The following is a 20,357-nucleotide window of genomic DNA, read 5'->3' as shown; positions in this document are numbered from 1 at the left end:
AAACCATTACTGAGAATATATAAATGTAGCATTATTTTTAATTTAAATTTGTGTAGTTTAATTGCTGATTGGCTTCAAAATTGAATAAATATCACTCATAAACTGAATAGCTAATTCCAGTGGTGATTTTCTGGGCTATCGTCGGATCAATGACTTCACTATCTTCGCTGGCACTTCGCTTGCCCTCAATTAGATAATCCACCTGTGGATTGCGATACTTTTGAAATGAAGCCTTGCTCTTCAGTACGAAGTCCTCAGGCAGGCGCATGCCCGTTTGTCGAGCTAATCGCTGCTCCGCCTGCTTAATGCGTAACTCCTGGAAACCCAGTAGATGTTTATTTAGATATAGGCAAATAACTGATCATATACCAGCGCTTACCTTCACTCGCTGCATGTAGTCGAGCTGCAGGCTAGTTGATTCAGCCAGCGGTACCAGCTGAATCTGCTTGTGTTGTATGAGTGGCGGCGTTGCGGCTGTGTTTTCCCAATGCTTGCCCTTTTTACGCGTACGCTCCTTGGCAGGATCGTGCACATTGGACACTGTTGTTCGAAATGGTTTGAATTTTTCTCGCTCTGTAGCCGTTGCTTGCAATTCGGTTTTCTCAATGAGATACAATGCATGTTGTTCCAGCATCGTTGCCGGGGGCTTGCCAACCAATGTGACAACATCAATTTCGATTATTTCAGCTGCGACCGCATTGCTGCCATCCGCCTGTCCACTGCAGCTACTCGATGCGCTCTGATCGGTCCTAAACGAATCCAATGAATCGAGCCTAAATGACTCAATCTCGGCCAGATCTTCGTGTGTGATAAGAGTAGCGTGCGGCGGTAAGATTTTAACCTGACGCTGATGTAATGAGCCCTGGGCGATAACGCGTAACGGATCCATTTCCTGCTCATCGTCGCTGTCCAACAGATCGGACGCGTTTGAGTCGGGATCAGAAGTGCGACCTTGCCACTCCAGATTGTTTAGCGTTATTTTGCCCTTGGACGCAATGTTCAGCTCGCCAAGAAGCTTGGCGGTTGCCTCCACTTCGTCTCGACTGTGAATCTCGGCCAGCAATTTTTCGTACGACTCCCGTATGCGCCTTCCCTTGTCTGGTAGCATTTGTAATCGATTTCTGTGTTAAGACAGAGCAACAAGAATAATAGCGCATTGCTTGCAGATAAACGAAGATTGGAGACTTACTTGGACGCCAAAAGATGGCTTTGCCTGTCTTTAATTTCGAGCAGTTCATGGTAGCTCAGTGTTTTAAGGTCTTTGCTATTTTGTTGCTTGGCTTGTGATGTGCCAGGAATTTTATTCAAAGGTGGAGCGTTCATGTCGATCGTATTATATTTCAACTTCACAATATTTAGTTAAGAAACCAATCTTAGCCAGTTGCTGTTTTCTTTCATCCGTTGCTTATCAACACTTGCTGCTGTGTGCACAGCTGTTCGCGCTGAAATACTTTAACATTTGCACAAATTTTATTAACATTGCAGCACACAGCGTCGCTTCTTCAATCTATCGATAAGTGTCGAATGGCTGATAATTTCCATTTTCAAAACCATCCTGCGATCGTTTTATAAACAGTGCTGCCAATCTTATTTAACATGTCTGGTTTTATAAAAGGTATAATTGCGGTAAAAACTTTTAGATTATAATTAATAATAATTCATTCCCTACATTCGCACATTAAAAGATAAGGCAAATTACAAATTTAGAATTCATTGCATTTGATTAACTCTAAATCAAACTTTAATATTTAGTAAATTAATTGATTTGAATCTATCGCATTCTTCCACATAATTCCAGGCAGGACTTTATTCAATAATTCATAACAGAACAGCACATTGAAAGAAATGTAAAGTTTTTAGATCAAAGCACACATATATACATATATATATAAGTAAAATCGATACAAGAATATGCCAAACGAGTTAATTATAACCAAAGGTGCCTACAAAATAACTAAAAAATTTCGACGAGTGCAGCAGCGCCATGAAGAACACGCTCACAGTTGGAATGATCGAGTGCGTGGACCAAATCCAAAGAATTCGCTGATGCGATTGCTTAAATTGATCGGATTTTATTTGGCGCTATATGTGTGCATTGCCATCGTATTGATTTGTAATTTTGCAATTGTTTTCAATCTTCGGGTGCCCGAAAATCAGCCCCATGAACCGAGGTGCACAAGTCTCTCATCGGTGCCGGGAAATTTTGTGGGTAGCAGGAAAATGATACGATATACGCCAGATCAGAGGCTGGGCATTACGCCGTATGTCCAACAAATCTACAAATTTGTTGAAAAATATGGCAACGATGGCATTCGCCACTTGAGAGCATGTAATTTAGATAATAACTGGGGTTACAATACTGGCCTGCCGTGCGTTCTGCTAAAGCTGAATTTTGCCCACAACTTTACTCCGATAACATATAGCGATACATTCTCACTGCCAAAGGAGGTGCCCAACGATCTATACGATTATATACTACAGTTGTCGCTGGAGCAGCGAACCTATCGCATTTGGGTTGGCTGTAGCTTTATGGATAATATAACTGATGCGAGAATTGAATATATACCGAATCGTTATTATGATACCGATGGCTTATTTGAAAAGGAATATGTATATTTACAATATATATCGGAAAATATGACTGCAAAACAATCGTATGAGAATCCAGCATATCGTCGCGTTGTTGGCGTCCAATTTCGAAATCTTCCCATGAATCGAGATATAACCGTTAAGTGCGTTGCATGGGCGAAAAATATTCCTATGGGTGTCGGGTCGATATATCTTGTATTCCATTTAAAAGGACTTGAAGTTTTTCCTAATCCCGATCCAGATGATGACTATTAAGAGAATATATATATGAATACAAATGCTTTTGTTTTAAATTTCAAGCATGTTAAATTTGAAAGCTTGGGAGGCATTTTAGTATTAGTTAGTATTTAATAAACGCATACGTATTATATAGAAAAACGAATATCGGATATTTTGAAAATTGAAAATGCCGCAAGATTTTGTGGTTGCCGCTGGGGAGTACAATGTGCGGAAGCAATTTCGAAATGAGGGCCAGACAAGAAAGGCAAAGGATATGCCATGGTCAAAAAAAATATTGGACTTGGATCGCAATCAGTTCTTCGGACGTACACTCTGGGGCTGGACTAGAATAGTTTTATTTTATCTATTTTTATATTGCATCATTACAGTAATTATGTGCCTTTGGGTAACGGTTTTCTATTTCAGCACCTATGATCCAATAACACCAGTTTGCCGCAAAAAGCAACCCGGCGTTTCTGTTGTGCCTGCTTGTGTAAATAGAATTATTTCCTTTCATGCGAACCTCCAGAAAGATGTTTATCCCCTTGCTGATCAGATAGATGAATTCCTATTCAAATTGGATCCAGATGCTGAAGCTCAATTCGCCGACTGCAACAGAGACAAAGTCTGGGGCTACGAAGCCCGAATACCGTGCGTTTTCATCAAGATAAATAAAGTGATTGGATACAAGCCAGAAACCTATGAGGACGTTGATGAATTGCCGTCCGATTCACCAGGCAGTTTGACAACGATACTAGAGAATTATTCGGGCAGCGGTCGTATTTGGATGACATGCGATATCACTAATGGCAAATCGACCGAAATCAAATATTTTCCTGGACCATACTTTGATACAACAAACGGTTTGGATGGCATCAGTCGTGTTATTGCCATGCAGCTCCGTGACTTACCTCAAAAGCAGGATGTTAGTTTCATTTGCACGACTTGGGCGAAAAATATTGAGATCGATACGAAGTATAACGGCGTGGGTAATGTGAAATTCTCAATACACATGAGTTAAATGCGAATGCACATTCAAAAAAAAGAGACGTCAAACACAATTTTGAATTTAAAAAATATATAAAATTTAAAATATACATGTATCCATATGAATACAATATCCATAAAGAATACAAATATTTCGCGGCTAAATTTTGTAAATTATTGATATCGTCATTGGGAGGAATTGTAAATGTGTAAGTTATTTCGTATATAAATACTTTAAAGCGACAAAAAGAGCTGTAACTTGGGTTTCAGGTAAATAATAAATTAATATTTAAATTTAACTTATTAAAAATTGTCCAACTATTTTAAACGATCAGCGTACTAATGGAATGCAGTGCAATAATCGATAGCATTGATAATTTCGACTAATCAGCTTACCGAGCCACGAAAATCAAAATAAAATTCTCGCACTTATGAAATTTAGTTTCGATCAATAATTAATAAATAAATATGGAAATTTGACATTTTAAAAATTGAGCAACTATTTCAACAATCAGCGTACCAATCGTCCGATTGCAATTATCGAAACCAATTACACATTGTTACCGCAGCAATCGCTGTTAATAACAGTTTTAGAGTGCCCACAGCTGCAAGTGTTGATTTTGGTGTTGGGAAATAGAAGAGAAAATTGTATATTTCATCATTTGAGGACATGGCTGGTGAGGATTTGATTGTCAAGTTTCAGCAGCTCGGCATGAGCGAGCAAAAGGCCAAGGAGACGCTGAAGAATGCCAATGTGACACGCAATCTTCAGCTGGCACTAGCCGAGCTAAATCAGCAGCCACTAGCCGATGGAGTTGGCGTGCTGATCTACCACATGGCCACCAAACTGAAGCCACAAATTGGGGAACAGTTGCCGCTGCTGGTGCGCTACATATCGCAACGCAAGCTGGACAACACACAGCGTGTGGATGCCGCCTTGGAATATGTATTGCGGTGCGGCCAGAAGAAGGGTGCCGGTGTCGATGTGGCCGAATTGGAGCGGGAATGCGGCGTTGGTGTTGTGGTGAGCCCCGAAGAAATCGAGCGCGTTGTGCAGCAGAAAGTTAGGGGCAGCTACAAGCAGACACTGCTGGAGCAGCGTTATCATTTCAATGCGTTCAAAATCCTGCAGGAAGTGCGGGCGGAACTCAAATGGGCAGATGCCAAATCCTTGAAATCGGCGATCGATGTGGAAATCTTTGATCTGCTCGGTCCCAAGACAGAAGACGATTTGAAGCCACTGCCTAAGCAAGCGGACAAGCAGCCCAAGGTCAAGCCGGAAGTGAAACCATCCACCTCGACCGAGTCAACTGCCGTTGGGGAAAATGGTGCAAATACCATCGCTGAGTTGATGAAGACAAAGGTTCATTTTCATGCGCCCGGTGAGAATTTCAAGACCGATGGCTATGTAGTCACCGAGCACACGGAGCGCCTGCTGCGCGAGCATTTGCAGCGGACGGGCGGACGTGTCCAGACCCGTTTTCCCCCCGAGCCAAATGGCATCCTGCACATTGGCCATGCGAAGGCGATCAACATCAATTTTGGCTATGCGGCGGCAAAGAAGGGTGTATGCTATCTGCGCTACGACGACACCAATCCCGAGAAGGAGGAGGAAAAGTTCTTTGTGGGCATACTTGACATGGTCGAGTGGCTTGGCTATAAGCCGTTAAAGGTCACACACTCCTCGGACAATTTCCAGCAACTGTATGAATGGGCCGTGCTTCTCATACGCAAGAATCTGGCCTATGTGTGCCACCAGAAGGCTGATGAACTGAAGGGTTTCAATCCGCCACCAAGTCAATGGCGCGAGCGACCCATCGAGGAGTCCCTGCAGCTGTTCGAGGACATGAAACGAGGCAAAATCGATGAGGGACTGGCCACGCTGCGCTTAAAACTGACACTGGAGGAGGGCAAACAAGATCCAGTTGCGTATCGGATTAAGTTCATTCCGCATCATCGAACGGGCGCCTCGTGGTGCATTTATCCCACGTACGATTACACGCACTGTTTGTGCGACTCTATCGAGGACATTACGCACTCGCTGTGTACCAAGGAGTTCCAGTCGCGTCGCTCCTCCTACTACTGGCTCTGCAACGCTCTGGGCATCTACTGTCCGGTGCAGTGGGAATATGGACGCCTCAATATGAACTATGCGCTCGTCTCTAAACGCAAGATTGCCAAGCTGATCGGCGAACGCATCGTTCACGACTGGGATGATCCTCGGCTATTTACGCTAACTGCGCTGCGTCGTCGCGGCTATCCGGCGGAGGCAATCAATAATTTCTGCGCCCAAATGGGCGTGACCGGTGCACAAATATCCGTTGATCCGGCCATGCTGGAGGCGGCTGTGCGGGATGTACTCAATGTGAGTGCACCACGTCGACTGATTGTGCTGCAGCCGCTCCGGGTGACCATTAGCAATTTTCCACATGCGGCGCCTGTGGAACTGGATGTGCCCAACTTTCCACAGAATCCAGCGCTGGGCATGCACAAAATAACTCTAGCACGTGTCATCTACATTGAGCGCACTGACTTCAAGCTGCAGCCAGAGAAGGGATATCGGCGTCTATCTAGTGAGCAATCGGTTGGCCTGCGTCATGCCGGCCTGGTCATTAGTGTGCAGCAAGTTGTACGGGATCCAGCCACAGATGAGGTCCTCGAACTCATCTGCAGCTGCGAGTCAGCTGAGCAGGCTGAGAAGCCAAAGGCATTTGTCCAGTGGGTATCACAGCCCATTGAGCTGGAAGTGCGTCTCTATGAGCAACTGTTCAAGCACAAGAATCCCGAGGATGCCAACGAAGTGCCCGGTGGATTCCTCACCGACATCGCTGAGAACTCCATGTCGATTGTTCAGGCGTACGCGGATGAGTCGCTGAACCGCGTCAAGGTCTACGATAAATTCCAGTTCGAGCGCATAGGTTTCTTCTCGGTGGATCCGGACACAACTGACAAGCGAATTGTCTTTAATCGCACCGTGGGACTCAAAGAGGATTCGGGCAAAAAATAGATAAAACAATTTATTTTTTTATTTTAATATGCTCACAATAAATAGGATTTATAAAATTCAGTATTCATTTCTTGCCCTCAACCATGATGATGTGGTAGCCAAATTTCGTTTTAATCGGTGGATCCGTGTAAATTGGATTATTCACATTGGATATGGGCAGAGCGAAGGCCGCGTCCTGGAAGGGACCGACCATGGCGCCACGTATTTGCCAGCCCAAATCGCCGCCCTGACGTGCCTTGTCCTCGCTGTAAGCGGTCGCCACCTCGGGAAACTTTTGGCCCGCCTTCAACTTATCCATGGCCTCCATAATCTTGCCCTGCTTCTCGCAGAGAATGTGCCGAACCTTGACAGCATTGCCGCCCTTCTTCTCTTTGCCGGCACCTGTGTAAAATTCAAATGCTCAATTACAAACAGTTTACATTAAGTAGCAGCCACCTTTGTCATCTGCTGCTGTTTTTTTGCCACCCTTCGTGCTATCTTTTGTGCCCTTCGTGTCCTTTTTAGGTGGCATGTTTTTAATTATTATCAGCAACTACTAACAAAACGTAAGCAATGTGACCGTTCTGACAAATACATGTGCTGCCACTTGTCAAGTGAGAATGCTTAGTATTTTGTCACACTTGCTCATTCAATGTATCGTACGAGCTATCGAAATATCGATATGAACATCTCTAAGTATGCTCTCTCACTCCTTTTCACTTTAGCGAGGCAAAATTTGTCACATTTCGTTGGCAAAATTGTAAGTTTTCTTATTTAATTTCGAGTGCAAATAATCTTGAAATATTTTTTAATAACTCTCAATCCATAGTGCAGTGAGTGATTCATCGTTTAATCATCGATCGTAACGTCAAAAGCATAGCGCAACACAGCAGACAGCAACACTAGACCAACATCGAACCAAAATGCCCAAGAATAAGGGAAAAGGTGGTAAAAATCGTCGTCGTGGAAAGAATGAAAATGAGTTCGAGAAGCGTGAACTGATCTTCAAAGAGGATCAACAAGAGTACGCACAGGTGACCAAAATGCTGGGCAACGGTCGCTTGGAGGCAATGTGCTTTGATGGCGTCAAACGTCTGTGTCACATTCGGGGGAAACTTCGTAAGAAGGTGAGTACTGCGTGCATATGAGTGAGTTCGTGCGTGCGTGTGCGTGTATGTGCTCTCTTTTTGCTGTAAGAGTGTATTGCGTGCGTTAAATGTATGCAGGCATGTATGTATATATGTGTATGTATATATATGTGCATGTATGTACACACATGCAATTTACGTGTATTTGTTGTCTTTTTGCAACGCGTGCAAGTCAGTTTTGCAGTGCGATTTCAAAGATTGTCGACCTCGTCAAAATTTTCGTTATATTTTCTATTAGCCGACGCTACTTTGTGTACATTAATTAAATAATGTTCGACTTGTCTACTATTTGAATATTTTGCTTGTGTGCAATGGCCTTCAATAAAATCCAAACAAAGGCGAATTGCGTTCAATTTACATCTGTGTGTGTGTGTTATTGTGATATATGTATATGTGTGCGTATGCATCGAATAGGCATTGTACGTATTCATTTGAAAACAAGAGACAAAATTTTGTATGCGGGAAATACTCTCTCAGATATATATATATGTAAATATAGAAATAAATATATATATTTATATATATCGAATATAGAAATACAATTGTGTAAATTTTACATATTACCTTATTGCCACAACAACTGTTCATATAGGAGCTATTTAGTTGATGAATAGTCGAGTATTTTTTTCTTTATTAATTTATTATACATATATTTATTGTTCATACATTATTAATCAATTTCAGATTCTAAGAGATTAATCTTGTATTAGATTTTGGACACCTCATTTAGACTCAAAAATTTGTAATATAGTTGAAAATAACCTAATTGTTTCTACACATTATTATATTATATATATCTATAGAATGAAGCTTATACTTTGGGCAAAATTGTAATCAGGCCACTATACGGTTTCTTGAATGGATCGTAGGCTGTGAATTGCCTTCCCTTAGAAGTTCTCATTGCAGATTTGTATTCCCTTTTTATTATACAAAAGTTATGAGAATTGGGGCATTTATACACCAACTTGTGGTGCTCATAAAAGACTCGAATCAATGTTGTCAATGCATGAAGAAAGCTCTCTAAAGCACTTCGAAAACCACTGAAAAACTCTTTAATTGGTTTAATAAACTATTATTAATAGTGTTCTTATTTCAAATACTAAATAGTTTCATATTTTAATTTTATTCCATGTTGCAAAATCCCTTGTAAGATGGTAACCTTTCACCATTCTTAACTCCATTTTTGTTTTAATTTAATATGGAATTTTGTTTGTTATTGACCATCAGTTCTTTACCAAACAAATTTATCTTCTATTCATCACTCCAGAAAATGTTGTGCAAATTTTCTGGTCTGCGCCAGTCCTTATGAACCAAGCCGGGGTTTTCTCGAACAGATTTGCTGTTCTAAGCAAAGCCCAGATTTGTATTAAAATGAATATATTCATATCTTAACAAAATCAATTGAAAAATCAACATTTTTAAATTTCATGCGCCTTGAACTTCTCGGCCCAGCTCAATTTGCACTTTAAAAAAATGTACCAAAGATGATTTTTGAACGCTATTTTTCAGGATTATTGTTAAATTTATGAATAACTTAAAGTCTTAATATCCCATTATCGTATTCATTTGCTGCATATACTAACTTGGGTATGAAATAATTAAGTTCTCCGAAAGTCTTACTAAAAATTCCTTATGGTAAAACGCAATTAAAAACTGCGTTTGATTTCGGGAAGCAATTGCATGCTGTAATGCAATCGCTCCCAATATAAAGAATGTACATGCCTAAAAATATATCAGTATATTGAACTTATTAAAAAATAATAAAACAGCTAATTAAAATGTTCTTTAACTGGGCACTAAATTCCTTTTATGGAATTTCTTAATATTTTAAACGGATAGACTCATAACTAATTACCAAATAATCACCGCTTTGACTTCTACGTATTTAACTGCGTATATTGCATTTCCAATATTAGAACAAGTTTCCAATCTGGAAAAGCAGACAACATCATCATCAATTGTTTGACGTAAGGAAATGCATAACTGAACCAACAATAAAATGTTGGCTATAATTACACGATAACAAGTAACAGAATTGCAAATATTTACTAATCAGATCGCAAAAGAAGTAAGGTTTCCCCTTTTGTGGATGTGAGACTTGCGAAACGCATTGAAATGGAAATCATTAAATAAATTTATATTCTCAAAAGAACGTTTCAATTGATCACGTGCTGAAAAGTTGTCGACAACAGTCTATATGATTATAATCATATAGTAGTCGAAGTGCAATCCAATGATTAGATTTCAACAAAAAATATGTGAGTTTTGAAAGTACGTCGCAATGGTCATAAATATATATTTTATTTGTTTAACGTAAAAGTAAAGAAATTATAAAGTGGTTAATATCCTTATCAGTGGGTCATTAGTGTTGTCTCATAATGACTTATCAATTAGGCATTTTCAGACAGCCGCCAATAAAAATTGTCAGTCGTAATTTCATCATATTTATTATGTATACATATCATAATTATTATTTATTTATTATATATAATATTTATGTTTTAATAAGCATCATATTTCATGGGACTACAGTCAGTTGGTAACTAATAACTATGTAAGAATCTTATGCCATTTATATTTAATCTTTTAAGTAGTTTTCTTTAGTGTCTAAAGGTATACTTTATTGTAGTGCGTTATTTTTGATTAGCACTTAAGTGAGGAATGTGGATGATTCTAAGCATTGTAAAGCGTTTAATTTGCTAGCATTATGATTTGGTAAAAATATATTTAAGTAAATAATTGTACTGAATGGTCATGATCCAGACACTGAACTTATGAAATTTTTTTAAAATTGTACAATGAAGTTGTGGAAAATGTTGTAAGAAGCATTTTCAACTACATAAAGTTTATATATACCTGATCAGCGTAAAAACCGAGTCGATTTAGCCATCTGAATCAACAAACACAATTGGGAAAAATTACTTATATTTTTATTATACTATAGGCAGATAAAGCTTATTTCATTTGATCGATAGGTGCTCCCGTTATACAAATCGAGATCCGAGAGCAATTAAAGACTCAATTGTAAAGATATAGCCTTGCATATATATGAATACCTTGAAATATTATTGTTCAACCGTAGAACTTTAATTAGGATCGGATAAGAATCAATTGAACAATTTAATATCAGCAATGCTTTATCACCTGGATTCAGGGAGTCTACCTGAAATTAAAATGGGATTTTTCCTAGTTTGATTTTGATTTGATATATAACTTGGAAACAAAATTCGAAAAAAATTGATCACACTCCGATTTCAACATATTTTACATACTGTTCACATTCAAGACAAAAACTTTCCATAGTGGGATCACCTGATAAGACTACAAATATATTTATTCTTATGAAATGTGTCTGTTTAACTTAAGTTTTCCTAATAACAATGTTTCATATAGCGGATGCTATAGACTTATGCTAGACCAGATCCTTTATATATAAAGGAAACTCTATAGAGTTATAAATCAAATTACTATCTCTGTTAATGTTATGAATTTATTAATTGCATTAACAAAAAAAAAAAAAAAACACAAATTTATATTTATCTTATAAATTTTTACAATTGAGTGTCACTTCCTTAAGGAAAATAATATCGGACACCTTTTTTTTAATAAGCTAGGCCATTAATCATATTTCAATGGAATCTAATATTGGGTGAATAACCGCTGAACTTCAACTAAATAACAAATCATATGGCAATTGAAATATTTATGAACAATCAACTGTAATGAAAACACCAAATATCTTCAATCAAAAGAAGCCCAGCAGCAGTTCAACAGCTAATCTGTAGAATAATCTTCTGATTTTCTCTTCAATTCGGACGCGAATCCAATTTTTTTTTGCTAATCTTGTGACAGTTGCATGACTCAGCAACAGCAACAGTGTCCCCTATAATTGTATAAACCTTATCTGCAGACAACTCAAAACGTAGAGCTCCAAATAATTTCACAATTACCACATTTCTGTTGGTTGAATTGAAAGACTGTCAAGCCTTATATAAAAGAAATAATTCGTTTTTTATTAGGAACAATTTTGGCGACTTAAGTTTAGTTGGCTTAGTTTACGGGGGGCAGTATATAATTATCACTAAATAAATGTTGAGATTAGTTTAGTTTTTTTTTTTTTTTGGTTTGGTTCGAGTCATTTTTTTCTCGATATTTTGTGAGGCTTGATAGTTTTTTTTTCGATTTATTACATTCGAGCTGCGTTCCAGAAAATCTCTCTCCGTGGTGTTAATCCTCCTCGCTACATAAATTGTGTGGCCGTGCTGATAATTTGATTGATCCAGTCGGTAAACGCGGAGACGCGCACAAACACGGAGGGCGCATTCTTCTGGCCGCAGGGCAATCGGCCCCAGGAGACTATGCCAATGATGACGTTGCTCTGCTGCAAATGCGGTTCACAGCATTCCTGCATAAGTGGACCGCCTGAATCGGCGGTGCAGATGCTCACGCCACCGGTCAGTGGGCCTGTGCACAGATTCGTCTCGTGCAATTCCAAGCCGGAACGGGCAAGAATCTCCTCGCATAGTGTCATATCCAAAATGGGCATATTGGCGAGTTGCAGTTTGTGCGGATAGTCGGGCACCGCTGTCATTGAAACGTTGCCCCAGCCGTATAGCGTGCCATAGCCCTCCGGATGAGCATCCTGCTCTGGCATCGTTGCCGGCTGCACATACTCATCGAAGGCAAGCGGTTTCTTGGTATAGATCAACGCAATATCGTAGGGATTCACGCCGCCCAAATACAGCTCGTGGCGCACATAGTAATCGATGTGACGCACCTGCACATTTCCCGCCTCGCCGCGTCGATTGTGTATATCGTGGCTACCGGCCACAATCACCGAATTTTCCACCAATTGCGGTGAGCTGAGACAATGGGCTGCAGTCAAAATCCAATGCTCGTTGATCACAGTGCCGGCACAGTAGTGCACCAGGCCCTGATCCGGTGTCATCATCTGTATGCTGACAACGAACGGTGCCGAATGCGGTGTCGCCTCCCGTTTGGCCAGAAACTTCTTCGTCCAGTGTGTCTGCTGCGGTGCATCCAGTGTGCTGATGCGGTTCTCCAGCAGACCGTAAGTCGCCAGACTCATGGCCATGTTGTGTGCTGCAGGTCCAGTGCATTTGCGCACCGGCAGCTGCATGTGCGGAGCCGAGCTGAGCACAACCATAATGCTGGCAATTGTGGTCAGTAGAACTGAATAAATATATCTGTAGGATAATATCATAATGATTTCTTCGCTCTGATTGCTGCACGCCCCGCACGTAATTAAATTAGTACTGATCGCAATTTTGATGCGTTAACGCGTGCTCTCGAAATGAGTTTTAGGTTTATGCTTGTGGATTGTATATTAATTTGGCTTGTAAGTTCTTGTTTACTTTTAGCTTTTAGCCTTCGCTTTGGCTTTGGCGTGTTGATAACACTTCACTTGTATTCCCTTTGTATTTGGCATGGAATTCACTTTTCTTTCGGCTGTGGTTTGCCGTTTTCTTTTGTTCTGCACTGCTTGTTGCCGTTTTTAAATTTGCAGTTGCCTATCGCAAACTGACCGTATTTATAGGCAAGCTCTTATCACAGCCAGCGAGAGTCATTGATAAGGCTTTGTGAGAGAGAGTACGGAGTGTGTGCCTTGCTATTGGCTGCCTCAAATTTTTATCGCAATTACGCGTAATTTAATAAAGAAAGAGAGTGTCTAGTTACGGATTTTCTATGCCGTCTGATAATAATTTGGCGTGTGCTTAGAGGACGGCTCCCTACGAACTGATAAATACCGATGTGATTATATGCCTTGTAAATCTTATTAAGCTTACTATGTATATATTATGTAAACCGGTTGTTATCATTTACATTTACATGTGGAATATAGTGAAATGTACATTGAACATTACTTTAAACAAATTTTGTTTGTTTTTCTTTCTCCAAAAGCATGCCGCACTCATGTGATTTAGTCTGATAAGCGCTTCCTCGAATACCGCATTATGATTCAGTGTAAGAGTGTTTTTTTATAGCCGTTATCTCAGAGACAATCAAACAGATTGGTTTCTTAAACACAGAAAAGTTCATGAAAATTACAATATTATATTCTATTTTTTAGATACTACATTGCTAAATCAAAACTCAAAAAAAGATTGCATCAAAGTTATTCGCTAAAGCCATACTACAATTTGTGTAGCTAGTTCGTCATTGATAAGACCCACAAATTTTTGTATCGTATGTGGGCAATGCCCATATACGTACTATATATATTATTTATAGCAGATTGTTCATATTGAGGAAATGATACCTGCTGCTACAAATACCAATTTGATGACAGAGTGAGGCCGCCCCTCTCCTGGTCTTCGGAGCCACGTCGTTGTAGCAACGCAATTAGTGATTCGTTAACGGATCGGTATTTGCTCGTCGTGGGGACTTCCCAGACCCCGCATGTTCAGGCATGTCGATCGGAATGCTTATCTTTGGTTCACTTCACAAGTTTCAAGCCCTTGGGTAATATGCTGATTTTAAAGTGATTTAGTCACGATTCTTTTATCTATCGTACCTGACGCCTGTCGCACGGAGGCGGCACTATGGATTTATTGCATGATATATGATGGAACATACAAATGAGCGTATGTGTATTTGTATAATGAGGCAGGATTTGAGCCAATGCCACACGCCATCACTCATACACTCTCAAATTACCCCTTTTTCTCCACTTGAGCCCTATGATTAATGCTCCAAAGTTCAGTTTTGTTTATTTATGGCGATAACGTAACGTTGAAATCATTTTGTGCTTAATTAAATTTTAAAGCGAATTCGCTATCAAACCTATTTTGTACTCTTTCAATATCACTGTTATCATGTCTCATTTTATGCATGTGTCATATTTATGCATTAATTTGGTACTTATTGCACTTAGGGGCATTAGCCTCATCGCTGACCAGTAGTGAAAATACTACGCCAGGAAGTCAAGTCAAGTCGCACAGGAAGTGAATTTATGAATGGGTATCACGCAACAAGTGCAAGTTGTTGTAGGTCAGTTGGCAACAGGTTGACTAATTGCCACCATAATATTTATCGTAGGTTACCCAAATATTTCGAAAAGTTAGACTTCCGTTGGCGTCAATGATTTCTTAGAAAAATCAACCGGCTTAAATCTCAGTTGTCTAAATATTTTTTTTATGAAAATAGTTAATTGCTAAATAAATATATAGATTAGGAAGCCGGAATCTGCGATACCGAGGAAACAACATTTTACTACAAACTTTAACAACTTAACTTAGTTCATTGTTTGGTGAACTCGTTTTACAATTTAAATATGTCTTTCGCTGGTGTTTGGGGAGACAGAGAGGGCGTGGCATCCAATTTCCGAACAATCTCTTAGGGGAGTTACCAGTGAACAACTTTCAAAATTTGGTGACTACCTTACAAATAGTGGAAGATGTGCGGATTTCAAATTTCTAGGGCCGAAGTTCCTTTATGCCGATCTTTGAAGTAGATTGCGAGCAAGTTACCTTCCAAGTTTGGGCACTCAATCCTTAAAATTGTGGGCGATATGCGAATATATCGACTTACATTTTTTTTACAATTACAATTACAATTTTTTTATCGGTTCTTAAAGACGACTACCAGTAATACACCTACCAAATTTTACGGCTCTAACTCAAAAATTGCGGGGCGGTTGGGGTGGGCGTGGCATATACCGATCTTTGAATGACATCGTCAATAACCTACCAAGTAAACTTTGTGACCGTAGCCTTAAAATTGTGGGAGATCTGTGGCTTTATCGATTTCCAATGATCGATTTTGATCGATCGAGAATTCCTCCTCTCTTTCACAAAACCTGCAAAGATCACCCATATAAACCTAGGTTAGTTAGGTGACTTCTTAGTCTACAGTGTCCTGTCAATAGACCGGTAAGTATCCTAAGGCTGTTCTATCCCATTATAACTTGCTTAAATCTTCTAAGATTATAACCACCCAGGAGACATCTAGCTTGTCGGAGTCCCACTGCCTCTGACCAGCTCTGTTGATGCCTCTGTCTCTCCTCATTTATTTCCAGTTCCATTCCAGTCGTATAGTGTGTCTTCCTATGGCACAATACGGTTCGGGTCCTGTTAGAAGTCTTTCTGCTCCATTCTTGCTTGCTTATCAGCCGCTTCGTTTCCCGCTGTGTCCCTGTCCCAATATACTATGATACCTTAAGTTTCAGAGTATAAAAAAAAGTAACGATTGGACAAGCCCAGAAAATAGGTAAAGGTTAGAGCTTTAGAAGATACAGAGGTATGAAGAGGACAATAATGGTAGGGGAAGGAGAGAGCGAGTCAAAAAAAAAGAAAAGATTGTATACTATATTAACTTCATTTATTTAATGTCAACTAAAGGCAATCTACGCAAAAAATACAAAAAGTAAACAAAATTTACATTAAATTAAATGTAAGATAAAATTTAAAATTATATCTATAAATGAAAAAATAAGAAATATTTAACTTGTAAAGTTAAAAAAATAACTTCAATTAAGTACTGTCAATGATTTCCCAGAGATACATTAAAATTGATTTCGTACTTATTTTCAAATTATTTATTTATTGAATATGGATTAAAAACCATCCACAATATTTAAAAAATAAAAATTTAAACTTAAAATTAATGCTACAAATTTCAATATTAAAACAAATGAGTGAGATCGACTTCGATTTACCCTGAACTAAGTTGTAAAATATTTTTAGTTTTATTGGAAAATTTCCATTTAAAAGTTTTGCACCAAAATGTGAGAAGGTCTGCAAGCGCGCTCTGCCGACAAACACGTGAATATTCATACATACATACATATATATGTTCACGCAATCGTAACGGGGAAACGGGGCTCTGCAGCATACACACAAAAACATATTGACGCTCGCGACGATTATCATGCCATCTCTCTTTTACGCATGTGGACGCGAATTTATGCATACAGAAAATGCTCGCGGCTTCTGATGGAAGTGAGATCAATATGAGAATACATTTTCGACTGGGTCTTCCTAATCTGATCTTGATGAAATTTGGGCAGTCGATCAATAATATGCATATGCAAATTATGTTTTTAAAGAGAAGATTCAGTCCTTAAAATTGTATACCCTGTTCTACCCATTTTAAATGGGATCAGGATATAAAAATAACTTCAATTAAGCACTGTCAAAGATTTCCCAGAAATATTAAAAAAAAAAAAAAATAACGAAAAATTAATAAGCAAAAACAAGGAAAACGGAGAATTGGATCCCAGATAAGAGAAAGAGAGGGAATTACTTACGATCAAACTTAATTTGATCTTGATAATTTTCCTAATCGATTGACCAAAGGCATATGCATAAAATGTTAACAAGCTAAAAGTTCCATATATACAGTGTCTCACAGCTCAAAAGACCCAGTGTCTAGCAAAAAATTTAATTGCTTGTCATAAACTAGTTATCCAACATTTTTCAAAAATTCCAAAGACCGATGGTAGGTACATATATTAACCACCTAAATGACTATATGACCCCCATAAACTGGGGTTTCCCCCCTTGCTAGGTCGGGTTATGTAAAAAAGTACCTTAATTTATGGTCACATAGAATTTGGACCAGGGGCGTTATGGACACCTGGGTGCCATAAAACCCGGATTTTTTTCGTCAGGTTGATTATTTTCGGAATAAGTAGACCAATCCTTCGTAGTCAGTTTAGTTATATCTTGCATCTCGGGTGCCACCAGCCAACAAGGACTATGGACAAACGGACTACAATTGAGCAACGGAGTCTCATCCTGGAACACTTCAAGATTGGATATTCATATCGCCAAATAGTTAAAATGGTAAATCTAAGCACCACAACTGTATTCAACATCATTCGGCGCTTCATCGACGAAAATCGGATAGAGGACAAGGGCAGAATGGCACCAAACAAGATTTTCACCGAACAGGAGGAGCGGAGGATCATCAGGAAAATAAGGGAAAATCCCAAGCTATCGGCTCCAAAACTGACTCAACAGGTGCAGGATGAAATGGGGAAAAAGTGCAGTATGGAAACTGTGCGCCAGGTTCTGCGCAACCATGACTTTAATGCCCGAGTACCACGGAATAAGCCCTTTATAAGCGCAAAAAATAAAGGGACTAGGATGACATTCGTCAAAATCCACTTGGACAAGGATTTGGAGTTCTGGAACAAATTCATACTTGAAGATGAGCCCAAATTCAACATTTTTGGCTTAAACGGACGGAATTATGTGTGGCGACTGTCCAATACTGAGCTGAGTCCCAAAATCCTAAAGGCAACAGTCAAGCACGACGGAGGAAGTGTCATAGTATGGGCATCTATCTCGGAAGCCGGCGTCGGAAATATATTAAAGGAAAATGTACTCCAAAGTGCCGAGAAGCTAGGAATCCGGCGTACTTTCCAGATCTACTACGACAACGACCAGGACAACAGCCAAGCATAAGTCCGGATTAGTACAGTCCTGGCATATCTGGAACTGCCCCCATAAGATAATTCCACAGGCCCAGTCTCCAGATTTAAACGTTATTTAAAATTTGTGGGCTCTGCTGGAAAATAAGATCAGAAATCACAGATCCGATCTCAAGAATGCTCTGCTGGATGAGTGGAGTGAAATCAGTCCAGAAACGACCCGGAAGCTGGTATCTTCCATGAATAATAGGTTAGGGGAAGTTATTAGGGCTAAAGGATATCATACTAAGTATTATTCCATATAAAAACCAATTTACTATTAACACAGTTATTACTAAATAGTAATTAATTCTGGGCTTGCTGTACATAAATAAAAGAAAACATATTTATTTAATAGAATATTTAAACACCGTTTAAAAGTTTGCTTATCATGTCAAGTAAGTACAAAAATAAGTAAGTAATATCAAATCGATTCAAAATATCAATACTTTTTCCGCCTGTTTATGTCCTAACCATTTTACCAGATAATAAAGCGAACATTGCAACAAATGGTGAAATACCCAGAAGTGTGGCGCCAATTTATTTAAAGATCGGTTATCTATTACAAAAAAAGACATAATGAATGATACAAAGTGTACCATTGCTTTACCTGTTGGCAGTGTGCTCTTGAGTCACGATTTATGTACACATCATATGCATAGATTGTGTATTGTGTTGTACTATTTACAAATGAAATTGAAAACTATAGGAATTCCAACTATAGTTAATAAATTTCTAACGCACTGGTGTGCTTTTGTTTACTGTTACAGGTATGGATCAATCAGGGGGACATTATATTGGTCGGCTTGCGTGATTATCAGGATTCAAAGGCCGATGTCATCTTGAAGTACACACCGGATGAGGCTCGAAATCTGAAGACATACGGCGAATTTCCGGAATCGGTGCGCATTAACGAGACAGTCACATTCGTTGAGGATGGCTTCGATGAGGATATTGAGTTCGGCGATGAGATTAGTTCTGAGGACGACGCTGATTCCGTTGACAATATCTGATTAACAAGAAATAAACCAACAGCAGCAACCGAAACAGCAGCCGCAGAGTCAAATCAAGAATAGGGAATTTAACAAATTTGTAAAAAGCCGACAGCCCCCAAACTCCACATAGACCTACACACGCTCACAGCCACACCCACAAATACCCAAACCGAATTATAAAAACGACCCGAGCGACACAGTGACAGCGCAAGCTGAACGGAAGTTACAGAAGTCCAGTAATTCAATCAACAAATACATTTTTAAAAATTCGAGTGTTACTTTCAATAAATTTCTAACTTTTATTTCGAATGCCAAAAATTAAAATTGTTCGCTTTTCAACCGCAATTTTCAATTCTGAAATTATGTAAAACAACTAGGAGAACTTTTATATATATATATAAAGAAAAAACAAAAAAGAATAAGAAAACAATGGAGATAAGTGCAGCAATGCTAAATACAAACATATTATTATTTCAATTAAAAACAACAAAACGATATTAATTTCTTTTTTAAACAAACTAAAACCGAAAATGGAGCAAATCATGAAACAGCAACATTTACTTATCGATACATAGGTGTTTAAAAAAACGAAGGTTATAAGAAAATAAAAAACCAACAACAAAACAATTAGGGGAATCGTTTTGAATTTGTAGCTAGTAGCGAGTAAGCAAAATCAAATCTCTTTAAGCAATTGTATGCTCAGGTTTTTCACCATTTACTTCTGTTTGCCCTGCCAATTCCAGACTCTGTATTCCTTTGTGCTTTATTTAAATGTATGCATATATAGACATACTTATATTATGCATGCTGAAGGTTATTGATTTCGTATGATTATTATTGTAGTGACTATCCAACTATATGCCTAACGATCTTTGTTCTATTTTGTTGTCCATGCATTCAGATTACTAGTTGTTTTGGTTTTTCGCCCTTACTACGATAATGCAGAATAATAAAACATTAACTAGAACGTATGAGAAATATTGATTATTGTAATTAAG

At 38.9% G+C, this 20,357-nt stretch overlaps 7 protein-coding genes across 7 annotated transcripts; 4 read left to right on the top strand and 3 right to left on the bottom strand.

Annotated features, from left to right (window-relative positions):
• Window positions 1-20: 20 nt before the first annotated feature.
• Window positions 21-1,423, bottom strand: LOC6569986. Its single transcript, XM_001996230.2, has 3 exons — window positions 1,190-1,423; window positions 380-1,121; window positions 21-316 (listed from the first exon to the last, which is right to left on the bottom strand). The coding sequence occupies exons 1-3, from the start codon at window positions 1,321-1,323 to the stop codon at window positions 92-94; spliced, it is 1,101 nt and encodes a 366-aa protein (XP_001996266.1). The 5' UTR covers window positions 1,324-1,423; the 3' UTR covers window positions 21-91.
• Window positions 1,424-1,911: 488 nt separating this feature from the next.
• On the top strand, window positions 1,912-2,945 carry LOC6569987 (probable sodium/potassium-transporting ATPase subunit beta-3). The gene has a single exon (XM_001996231.2). The coding sequence runs from the start codon at window positions 1,912-1,914 to the stop codon at window positions 2,842-2,844; it is 933 nt and encodes a 310-aa protein (XP_001996267.1). The 3' UTR covers window positions 2,845-2,945.
• A 20-nt stretch (window positions 2,946-2,965) lies between these two features.
• On the top strand, window positions 2,966-3,888 carry LOC6569988 (sodium/potassium-transporting ATPase subunit beta-2). The gene is made up of 2 exons (XM_032741808.2): window positions 2,966-3,301; window positions 3,365-3,888. The coding sequence occupies exons 1-2, from the start codon at window positions 2,996-2,998 to the stop codon at window positions 3,827-3,829; spliced, it is 771 nt and encodes a 256-aa protein (XP_032597699.1). The 5' UTR covers window positions 2,966-2,995; the 3' UTR covers window positions 3,830-3,888.
• A 475-nt stretch (window positions 3,889-4,363) lies between these two features.
• LOC6569989 (probable glutamine--tRNA ligase) lies at window positions 4,364-6,862 on the top strand. The gene has a single exon (XM_001996233.3). The coding sequence runs from the start codon at window positions 4,466-4,468 to the stop codon at window positions 6,800-6,802; it is 2,337 nt and encodes a 778-aa protein (XP_001996269.1). The 5' UTR covers window positions 4,364-4,465; the 3' UTR covers window positions 6,803-6,862.
• On the bottom strand, window positions 6,800-7,356 carry LOC6569990 (peptidyl-prolyl cis-trans isomerase NIMA-interacting 4). Its single transcript, XM_001996234.3, has 2 exons — window positions 7,238-7,356; window positions 6,800-7,183 (listed from the first exon to the last, which is right to left on the bottom strand). The coding sequence occupies exons 1-2, from the start codon at window positions 7,311-7,313 to the stop codon at window positions 6,867-6,869; spliced, it is 393 nt and encodes a 130-aa protein (XP_001996270.1). The 5' UTR covers window positions 7,314-7,356; the 3' UTR covers window positions 6,800-6,866.
• Window positions 7,357-7,463: 107 nt separating this feature from the next.
• On the top strand, window positions 7,464-19,856 carry LOC6569991 (eukaryotic translation initiation factor 1A, X-chromosomal). Its single transcript, XM_001996235.2, has 3 exons — window positions 7,464-7,541; window positions 7,611-7,908; window positions 19,135-19,856. Exons 2-3 carry the CDS (start codon window positions 7,705-7,707, stop codon window positions 19,375-19,377), a joined length of 447 nt encoding a protein of 148 aa, XP_001996271.1. The 5' UTR covers window positions 7,464-7,541; window positions 7,611-7,704; the 3' UTR covers window positions 19,378-19,856.
• Window positions 11,934-13,448, bottom strand: LOC6569952 (serine protease VLSP-1). The gene has a single exon (XM_001996236.2). It carries the CDS (start codon window positions 13,151-13,153, stop codon window positions 12,170-12,172), a length of 984 nt encoding a protein of 327 aa, XP_001996272.1. The 5' UTR covers window positions 13,154-13,448; the 3' UTR covers window positions 11,934-12,169.
• Window positions 19,857-20,357: the final 501 nt, after the last annotated feature.

Source organism: Drosophila grimshawi, unplaced genomic scaffold (assembly GCF_018153295.1).
Source record: "Drosophila grimshawi isolate 15287-2541.00 unplaced genomic scaffold, ASM1815329v1 contig_545, whole genome shotgun sequence".
Lineage (NCBI taxonomy): Eukaryota > Metazoa > Arthropoda > Insecta > Diptera > Drosophilidae > Drosophila > Drosophila grimshawi.
The sequence above is the reverse complement of the archived record's forward strand: the minus strand, read 5'-3'. Positions and strand labels throughout refer to the sequence as shown.

What these genes read in the sequence shown, in the direction of transcription:
- LOC6569988 (XM_032741808.2), top strand. Translation starts at nt 2,996, where the DNA reads ATGCCGCAAGATTTTGTGGTTGCCGCTGGGGAGTACAATGTGCGGAAG. An exon ending in TTTCTGTTGTGCCTGCTTGT is followed by an intron (nt 3,302 to 3,364) that starts GTAAATAGAATT and finishes CTTGCTGATCAG; the next exon opens with ATAGATGAATTCCTATTCAA.
- LOC6569987 (XM_001996231.2), top strand. Translation starts at nt 1,912, where the DNA reads ATGCCAAACGAGTTAATTATAACCAAAGGTGCCTACAAAATAACTAAA.
- LOC6569989 (XM_001996233.3), top strand. Translation starts at nt 4,466, where the DNA reads ATGGCTGGTGAGGATTTGATTGTCAAGTTTCAGCAGCTCGGCATGAGC.
- LOC6569952 (XM_001996236.2), bottom strand. Translation starts at nt 13,153, where the DNA reads ATGATATTATCCTACAGATATATTTATTCAGTTCTACTGACCACAATT.
- LOC6569986 (XM_001996230.2), bottom strand. Translation starts at nt 1,323, where the DNA reads ATGAACGCTCCACCTTTGAATAAAATTCCTGGCACATCACAAGCCAAG. An exon ending in AGCCATCTTTTGGCGTCCAA is followed by an intron (nt 1,122 to 1,189) that starts GTAAGTCTCCAA and finishes GTCTTAACACAG; the next exon opens with AAATCGATTACAAATGCTAC. An exon ending in ACTACATGCAGCGAGTGAAG is followed by an intron (nt 317 to 379) that starts GTAAGCGCTGGT and finishes CTGGGTTTCCAG; the next exon opens with GAGTTACGCATTAAGCAGGC.
- LOC6569990 (XM_001996234.3), bottom strand. Translation starts at nt 7,313, where the DNA reads ATGCCACCTAAAAAGGACACGAAGGGCACAAAAGATAGCACGAAGGGT. An exon ending in AACAGCAGCAGATGACAAAG is followed by an intron (nt 7,184 to 7,237) that starts GTGGCTGCTACT and finishes AATTTTACACAG; the next exon opens with GTGCCGGCAAAGAGAAGAAG.
- LOC6569991 (XM_001996235.2), top strand. Translation starts at nt 7,705, where the DNA reads ATGCCCAAGAATAAGGGAAAAGGTGGTAAAAATCGTCGTCGTGGAAAG. An exon ending in GGGGGAAACTTCGTAAGAAG is followed by an intron (nt 7,909 to 19,134) that starts GTGAGTACTGCG and finishes TTACTGTTACAG; the next exon opens with GTATGGATCAATCAGGGGGA.